The sequence below is a fragment of the Anarrhichthys ocellatus genome, unplaced genomic scaffold, assembly GCF_004355925.1.
Source record: "Anarrhichthys ocellatus isolate YVR2014 unplaced genomic scaffold, GSC_Weel_1.0 scaffold21, whole genome shotgun sequence".
Lineage (NCBI taxonomy): Eukaryota > Metazoa > Chordata > Actinopteri > Perciformes > Anarhichadidae > Anarrhichthys > Anarrhichthys ocellatus.
Window position 1 is genome coordinate 6,550,506 of NW_022280051.1, and position 9,363 is coordinate 6,559,868.

General features: G+C 42.6%; 1 protein-coding gene across 1 annotated transcript; it reads right to left on the reverse strand.

Moving 5' to 3' along the window:
* Nucleotides 1-2,206: 2,206 nt before the first annotated feature.
* LOC116389921 (arg8-vasotocin receptor-like) lies at nucleotides 2,207-4,593 on the reverse strand. Its single transcript, XM_031859046.1, has 2 exons — nucleotides 3,633-4,593; nucleotides 2,207-2,534 (listed from the first exon to the last, which is right to left on the reverse strand). Exons 1-2 carry the CDS (start codon nucleotides 4,591-4,593, stop codon nucleotides 2,251-2,253), a joined length of 1,245 nt encoding a protein of 414 aa, XP_031714906.1. The 3' UTR covers nucleotides 2,207-2,250.
* Between the last annotated feature and the right edge of the window lie 4,770 nt (nucleotides 4,594-9,363).

Below are 9,363 nucleotides of genomic sequence, written 5' to 3' on the forward strand. Positions count from 1 at the left end.
CAGACGGAAGACATCTTTGTTTTTCCACAGTGAGTAAAACGATACGACAAAGTTAAAGATGTCTCTGGTTAGTTAGTCTTAGTTTAGATGTGTCTGCCATCGGGAACAACTACTGACATCGATTACTAGTCGATGAAAACATTCTCCTCACTCGATTGGGTAAACATGGCATAACTAAAACAGACAGAAGATAGCGAGTGAGCGCTGAAGAAGAAACGCTTAGAAGAGTACAGAAGTCAAGAGAAAGAGTTACGTTGTGATGTATCCGTGAGGAGGAGAGTTTAATGTTAGAAGACACTAAAACTGATTATATTGTATTTCTAGCTTTTGTTTGTTATAGCTTTACTGTTTGACTACTTATTGTACTTGTTTGGTTTCTCCCCGTGTGGGACTAATAATGGATCATCTTATCGGTCCTACACTTCGTACACTGGAAGATGGGTTTTCTGGTTTAGAAACTCTAGATTTTCCTTCAGTGTAGCTGGTTGAAAACTGAACATTTGCTATAGTTTGGTCTGTGACTCTTTATATTTTTCTGTATATGCCCCACAATCAAAAGGTCTGTCCACCACTGAGCTAAAGAGACAGAAAGACGTCTTTCAGGAGCTGGTGGAGACCAAAAACAGAGCTAAAAGAGAGAACATATTGGACAGACACCGAATGTGTAAATAAGAAGCTGTTCAACATGTTCAAGGTATCCACTAAGAAAGATACTAATATGTCAATGTTTTGACATGTGAGACATTTTATTCAAAACCACAAAGATCATTCTACGATTGTCTGAAGAAATGGAAACAGAAACTCATCATGTGAGGATACAAGGAAGAACATTTATCTTTCTTTACAACATGTAGCTATATATATATATATATATATAGAATACATTACATCTTTACAACAACATATCGTGGAGTGAGTCTCTGAAGAAGCTGACCCCCCATAGAGCTCAATGTAAAGAAAATGATTCTGAAGATGTGTTTTCACAGTTCATCTTATTTATATTAAACAAATAACAAACATTAAAATCTTTGTTATCACTCTCTTGCCTTTAACAGCCAGAAGGATAAAGATAACAATATACACAACGTAAATAAGCTCTTATTAAATATTCTTACAGTCATTCTACTCTGACTCACCGGATGTAGACCGCGTATCTCAAGCAGCATTATTTATTATATTTATATCTATTTTACAAATGCACCGTCTCTGCATCCAGTGCTTAGCTCCGCCCACGTCAATTGTGATTGGCTTAAAGAAATGAAAGTTAAAGAAATACTAACTTTGTTCCCCGCTGTAGCAGAATAACACGGTGTGGAGCAGAATAACACGGTGTGGAGCCAAATCTCTCTTTAGCGCTGTAATACTAAAGTCCTATTACAGTTCAGGACGTTCAAGTGTTTGGAAATAAGAAGCACTGAAGAGGTAAAGTGAAATATACTCCGGTTGTTCCAACGTCCGCCATTTTGGCTTCCGGGTATAGCTACCGATAGCTACCGATAGCTACCGGGATGCTATCCTCTTCCTGTTTTGGTCGAACGATGGCTCCTTTGTGCCGTAAATGGATCCTTAATTTTCCTTCAATCCCCGATCAATATTCTATTGCCATTACATTGTGCAACATTAACTTCTTAATGACAAGTTAAAGCAAATAAAAATGTGACTATTGACACTTTAATCTGCTTTTTCTAATCATTAGTCCTTTTTACAAAACATACACCAAATTCCAGCTCCTGAAACATAAATATTTGCTGTTTTTCTGAACGTAAACTGAATATCTTTGCCGTTTGAACTGATAGTTGGACAAACGAAGGATTTTCATTTGTAAACTTGTATTTTGGAAAAATACTGACGTGCATTTTCACAATTTTCAGACAATTTATAGAGCAAACGATAATCGAGAAGATGAATTGATAATGAAATAAATACACATTAGTTGCAGCTCGAGTACCTTTTATTTAAGTGTTGTTACTTTGCTGAAAAACATCTTTGTGTTTATTTAAAGCTGCAAATCAGAGAGTCTGACAAACATGTTTAAACTCTTCATGAGAACGACGACGTCACATTAGACTCTGTACACGTCAAACAACTGTGATTTGATCAGACCGGAACAGACCAGGTCCAGGAAACCCGACAGCAGCAGCATTCATGGGTATAAAGAACAACCTTCCTTCATGCCACACAACGTGGATCTCAGTGTTGACGGAAAAAACAACCAAAACCACCCAGACACACATGGACCGTTCCCAGTAATCAGGATGCAGTCGGGCCCTGCGGACAGTTCTTAGGTGCCGGGTCGAGGTCTCTGAAGGGCTCGGAGAGGCGCGAACCCTGCAGACGTGACAGCAGCGTGGTCCGCCGGATGCTGCTGTCCGAGTCCTGGTGGCTGAACCTGGTCCTCAGCGAGCGGCAGCACAGCAGGCTGCCGGCGAAGTCCGACAGCAGGTGCCCGCTGAAGATCATGTAGATCCAGGGGTTGCAGCAGCTGTTGAGGCTCGCCAGCAGGGCGGTGAGCGTCACCGTGGTGTTCTCAGATTCTGCAGGGAAACACAAACACAGATCCATGTCAAGAACCGGTCTGAGGTGATCTAAGGGGTCACTAACCCCCCTGCTAATGGTTTGCCTCTCGAGTAAACAAGAGGATCTACATATTTGGACTTTTAGCATTGAAGATTTCGTCCTGTTGCGTAAATTAGCTGCCAGACGATCCTCCAACACACCTGACGTAGAGCTTCCTGTCCGCCGTGTCGGGTTAAAGCTAACAAGTATTTCTACTACACGTATTTCTCAAATTTTAAAACCTTTTTTTTAGGCAGTTTGTGTCGACTGAAGCTTTTGAATGAATAGAGAGGATCCAGGCGCTGAGATGAACTCACATGTTTGTGTATTTCGAGAGAAAATAAAACTTAAATGGTCAAATGAAATGATTCCTTGGGGATCAGTGATTGGTCGACAGCTGGTTTGTTTTTCCGTCTGGCTGCTGATTGGACAGTCCACACATCCTCAACATGTTTTTGTGCCTTGAATACATTTCTCTCCAAACCTCCTCACTTCCTGTGTCTAAGCTGCTTTTCATCATGTTGAGGTTTCGACTGTTTTGCTGCCAAAGAAAAGCATGAGAACCGACTCGGTGTTCCTCCTGAGATGAGCTCCTGCCAGGTCCAGAAAGCCTCTGAAAGCAGCACCTGGACCCTCATGAATCAGTGAAACTCTCGTTGGAAGCATAATGAAATTCCTCAGGTGGGTGAGCAGCAGCAGCTGCTTCAGGCTGGTTTATATAGAATAAAGAGAATCATCTCCCCTCCGACACATGAGCAATCACACTGCACACATATTTCATTTATTCTTTGGAACACGCAAAGTTTCCACCTGAAATATTAGGGTTAGGGTTCATCTACTTGATGGTTGGTGACATTTTCTCATTTCTCCTAAATAATCAGGTTTATATTAACAGATTATAGATGTTGTTATATGCATTTTATATCATTCTTACATTATATTTAACAGAAAGTGAAGGAACTTTAAATTTGATTGGTTATTGTCCTATTTTGATAATATTAAATAGTGAATAGACAGTAATACGTTTTAATGCACACGTCACCACTCGGTCTAAACGTATAGAACACGCGACTCACCGGCAAAGGAGAAGCTCTGGTCCCACACGGACCACATCTGCACGGTGAAGAACGGCGCCCAGCACACCACGTACGCCAGCACGATCACGAACGTCATCTTCACCGTGCGTAATTTGGCGCGGGAGATGGTGCCGACGCTGCTCACCGAGCCGCGGCCCAGGATCCCGGTCTTGGTGGCCTCTGCCACCGAGCCCACGGTCTTCCTCCGGGTCTTGTACTTGAGGTTCCTCCAGATCGTGCGGCAGATGAGTCCGTAGCAGAACACGAGCACGGCCACGGGCACGAGGAAGATGCCAACCGTCATCCAGGTGATGTACGCGCGCAGCCCCCACGGCTCCACGAAGTGGCCCCAGCAGTCGTACACCTTGGAGCCCGGGTGCACCTCGCTGAGGGAGAAGATGAAGTACTGCGGGAGGCTGAGGACCAGGCTGCACAACCAGGTGGAGCCGATCATGATGTGCGCGCGCTGCGTTGGCTGCTGGAGCGTCTGCAGCGGGTGGCAGATGGCGATGTAGCGGTCCAGGGTCATCATCACCATCATGTAGGTGGAGGCGAACATGCCCAGCACCTGCAGGTGCTTCACGATGCGGCACAGAGAGTCCGGCCCGTAGAAGCGGAAGGTGATCTTCCAGCAGAGCTGCGGCAGCACCTGGAAGAAGGCCACCACCAGGTCCGCGAGGCTCAGGTGCTTCATGAACAGGTGCACGCGAGACGGTTTCCTCCGGGTCCTCTGCATGGCCAGCAGCACGCTCACGTTCCCCGCCACCGCCGCGACGAAGGCGACGCTCAGGACGGTGATCTCGAGCTTGGCCACCTCCTCGTTCCGCCCGAACGGGTCGGTGTCGTTCCTCCTCCCGCTGCTGTTTCCAGCTGCGTCTCCGGAGTCCAGCCGCGTGAAGTTGAACCCATCGCTGCAGTTTCCTCCCGTGATGTTGCAGGAGCTCTCCGAGGAGAAGAGCATGGTGGCCGCTCCTCCTCCTCCGGGCGCGCGGAGCTTTGGCTGTGCGCTACCGTCGCCACCGGAGACCGTGGCTGTCAAACTCCTCGATCAGTCCAACATGTGCGGCGCATGAATACACGAAGAGTAAAGCGAAGGTGAAAAGTCATCAACAAAAAATATTAAATCCACAGTTATTGTTCCGCTCGTGGCGCACAGCGACTCTTGGTTCAAATCCGAGACTGCTGCAGATCCAGCCTCTTTTAAAGGCTCCTAACCCCCCCCCCCCCCCACACACACACACACACACACACACACGCACACATCCCACAACATCACACACACACACAAACACACTTTCTCTCTCCCCACCTGAGATGAAGTGGAGCCTGCAGGAGAAAACCTCTGTGGAAAAAGTCATTTTTCAAATCATTGCTTTAAAGAATTTTGGAGGATAATTTTACCTAAAATGTTAAATAGAAAATATTAAATGAAAAACATTAAAATAGTACACACGTTTTAATTTTTTACGCTTTTGTATTTAAACTTTTCCCATTACGTGATTTTAAAAATGTCCCTTTTTATATATTTTTAGTGCATTTTGAGCTGAATAATAATTTAGTATTAAACAATTTTTGCTTGCTTGCTGAAGCTCGAAGTGATTTCTTTAAATGTCTTGTTTTGTCCGACCAAACGTTAAAATATATATATATATTATAAAAATACAATTAATTAAAGAAAAGCTGCAAATTCTCACATTTGAGAGGCTGGAACCTCAAAATTCTTGTTATTTTTAATTCTGATTATTTCTCTGTTGCCAGCTGATTAATTAACTTCTAAATTCCGCACCATCATTAATAGGGGAACATTCATGTGGTGCATCTAATTAGCATCTAATTGCCGCTGACTGCCCTCATCTGATTTAGCCTTCTCTTCACTCTGACCATGACATACTGTGTGTGTGTGTGTGTGTGTGTGTGTGTGTGTGTGTGTGCTGCATTAATGTGTGTACGTGGCGATAACCTGATAACCTCACAGACGGCGCTTGTTTTCTCAACATTGAGACAGAAACCAAACTGCTGCTCTGCAGAGAGAGAAGTGGACAACTCCTGCAGGCAGCAACACAAAGTTCCAGCAGTTCTCTCCTGAAGAAGCACTTTGAATATATTAACGTTTTTATCTTTTGCATTCCCCCCAAAGAAATCACAACAAACGAGTCAGAAAGATGGTCAGAAACAAAGATGGCGACGGCCAGAAACCAACATGGCAACAACCAAATACCAGGGTAGAGACTGCCAGAAACCAACATGGTAATGGTTGAAATGCTGAACTTGAGGCCTCAAAACATCAGTCCACAAACCAATGGGTGGCGTCAAGGTGACTAGGCCCACTTCTTATCTACAGTCTAAGGTTCTTCATTCGCCAATGCTACACCTGTCCATTAAAAATCGGGCGAGTAGTTTTTCCATTATCCTGCTGACAAAGAAACCGAACCGACCCCATAACCTCCTGGGTGGAGGTAATTAGTAAAACTGTGATGCCTTCCTGCCCTTTTTTTGCTGAGTGTCTGTTTCTCGAGACCTGAACCTGGTCTTCCTGCGTCCTCTGACACTGAAGTAAAGCACTCGCTGCACTCCAAGGCCACAACTTAGTATCTTAATGTTCAATCTATATGCAAGACTTGGCTGAAGGGATTTAGAAGTCACAGAGGCCGACTGTGTTTTTCATGTCAAGTCGTTGTGTGGAGGCCTCGCCAGCTGCTGATGTGGAACGTTACATAATGTGTTGTGATTAAAACAATGGTGGGTAATAGACGGGGCTGTCAGGAGTCCAAATATGTATCACGCTACAATTATGAAGCCTGTCGGAGTCTCTTATTAATGAAACATAATCCAGGCTGGTGCACACGCTGATAAGAGCTCAGATACCGGCTCACACGGTGGATACAAATATTTATTCACGAAGGGGTTTTATAAAGGGTTATGTCACCAAAAGGACTGAATATACTTCTCCTCTTGGTTCGGCTTCATTTAACATAAAACTGACTTTTGCCCCACGTTTTTATGAATGTTTGACTTGTTAAGAGGAGACACTACAGGTGAATGGGATACACTCCATAAATCAGAAAATACTGTCAACAGACGTAAAAAAAATCCATTTCCTGCATGATAAAATGTAGTATAAATGAGTGTGTGAGTGATGAGTGAACAAACCCCTCTGTGTGAACCTTCAGCACACAGAGAGGAATGAACGAGTGAAGTTTGGTGAATGTAAGAGCTGCTGACGTGGAGATTTATCAACAGAGTCTGAGAACAAACTCATTTAGAGGAAACGTCCTTTAAAGAGACGTTTAGTTCCATTAGACATTTAGAGACTCTACAGGTGAACACATGAACTCATAGATATCACCATGAAACTTCACCACTTCATCACTCACATTAAGAAAAATGTTTTTTGTATTACAAGTTTTCTGAAATGGTATGTTTAAATATGCAAATTAGGCATGATGTAATGGTGAATTTAGTAGAAATTTACAAATGTAAAAAGACAAAGTTGTAAAATAAATGTTAAACGTGTAAATATAATTTTTGTGTTTCAGAACGATTACGAGTCATCTAACCCTGAACAGCTTTTCAGTCCTGTCTTCGGCTGTTCACGGTTTTCTCAATTGTTAAATCAGGATTTCAGAGGTTTTTCTCCAACAAATCTCCAAATTCTCACAACAAATCAACATTTTTTCTGACCAAACTGCTTCCAGCTGAATCCTGTTTGTGTGCTTATCCATCTCTACGTCTTCAGGCGATTGCGTTGGTATCGTTATGTGTTTCAGGTGAACCATTGGTTCTGAGCTACAACACCTTCAGGACATGTAGCCTTTCCCTTCAACCAGACTGTAAATCAATCCCTCTCATTGGCCCCGAGAGTTGAGTTCTCACTGTACTTTAATTAACTCTATTATCCCAGTGGGTCTGCCTCCCCGGAGCCCGTTCGGTCCGTTCAATACTCCCGTCATTCAACACTAAGTCAACAGCATCCCGAGGGGTCAGAAATCTTGAGGAGCCAGCGAGAGTAAATAAAGAGGAAATACAGCAGCGAGAGTGAGAACGGATATGAAGTGAACTGCCAGAGACATGAAAGAAACAAAACACGGGGAGAAAATGGCACTTCAAGTTCTCTATTAAGATCAAAGAGGCAGCAGAAGTAAAAGTACTTGTGTTTAAGAGCTGTAAAAAGGCCCAAAGTGGGAGATGCAAGTAGACATTTAAACATATATATATTTTCTTTTTGCATTAAAATGTCTAAAAACGACCAGACATATGTTGTATATATTGTTGTGTACTTCCGTTCACAAACTAGAGAAATCTGTAGTTTTATTTGTTTCATTCGGCACTTCTAGTTGGTTGAACCCAAACAACGACCTTTTCCTCAAAATAACTCTAGTTTTGTTGCCTAAACTTAACTAAGTTGTTTCCTGTGAAGTGAGCACTTTATTTTGAAAACGATGTGTTCATGTAACGAGAGGAAGTTGACTCGTGTTGCTGGAGGAATATTGTTCATAAATCGATAAATCTCGAACCGTTGTATGAGGATAAGTGATCGAAATACAAAAATCGTGTGATTTGAATGAATGTTAGTTTATCGTGATGTACAGTAGATACATATATGTAAGAAGGTACTTTGTTGTGAGTATCCTCCTACAAGTACTGCATCTGTCAGTTGTTTCGTAGCCTTTCGTGACGTACGTCCACACTTTGTGACCAAGGATCAGTTAAAAAGCAGCTGATGATGGATTATTAAACATTCAACCTCGTGAAAGGTCTTTGATTGCAGAAGAACACAAACAGAATTCCAGCAAAAGTTATATTTTTTATCTTCAATTTCTCACATTCATACTTTATGATCAGTGTTTTCTCAGCTGCTCCATCGAGAGACACGTCTTTATGTGACTGTTGATGTTTTGGTTGATTTCAGTGAATCTGTGTGTTTAAGTGTAACTGACAGATTTTGTTCTGTTGCTGCGACACTGGAAAAGAACCAGACACTTCCTGGTTTGTGGGACTCGTGATATTTTGGAAACAGACTTCAGCTGTGTTTACGTTTTATAACAGTTTAATCTAAGGATATATGAAGACTCTGAATGACATACTGTGTTCCCTTACATTAACTCTACCGATCCCAACTACACATCTAACCCACAAACTTAACTTTGCCTTTAATAGAAACCTCGTTTAAATGTCATCTAGACCCTAAAGCAGCCTTGTGAAGAAGTCAAATGTCCTCGCTTTCAAGGTCTGGGTCCTCACAAAGATAGAAGAACAAGAACAGCCGGAAACACACGTCCCACAGGAGGATAAATTAGTCTCTGACACACACACACACACACACACACACACATCATCATCACACACAAAAGGACCTTTCTGAGAATCCGTAGAGGATTTAATTGGTGTGATTTAAGTTTAGCCGCTAGTGCTTTTAGCTGATTGTAGCAGAGCCTTTTTATTAATCATGAAACTATCGATGGACTGAGGAAGACTTTGTGAGAACTCCACAGCTGATAATCTGAAGTGTGAAAAAGCCTCAATTATTTGATTGTACTCCCTGATGTACTATCATCAACTCTTGTTTGGTAACAATGTAAGACGTTACAAAGTAATTTACCAAAAAATATGCGTGTATTTGATTTGCCAAGAAACAGTTTGGGACACAAATAGTGAGATATCAAGGTGCTGGTATGTGAACTTCCGTTACCATCAGACAGAGCCAATTCCAGGCTTTTATGCTAAGCTAAGC

What these genes read in the sequence shown, in the direction of transcription:
- LOC116389921 (XM_031859046.1), bottom strand. Translation starts at nt 4,593, where the DNA reads ATGCTCTTCTCCTCGGAGAGCTCCTGCAACATCACGGGAGGAAACTGC. An exon ending in CCAGAGCTTCTCCTTTGCCG is followed by an intron (nt 2,535 to 3,632) that starts GTGAGTCGCGTG and finishes GTTTCCCTGCAG; the next exon opens with AATCTGAGAACACCACGGTG.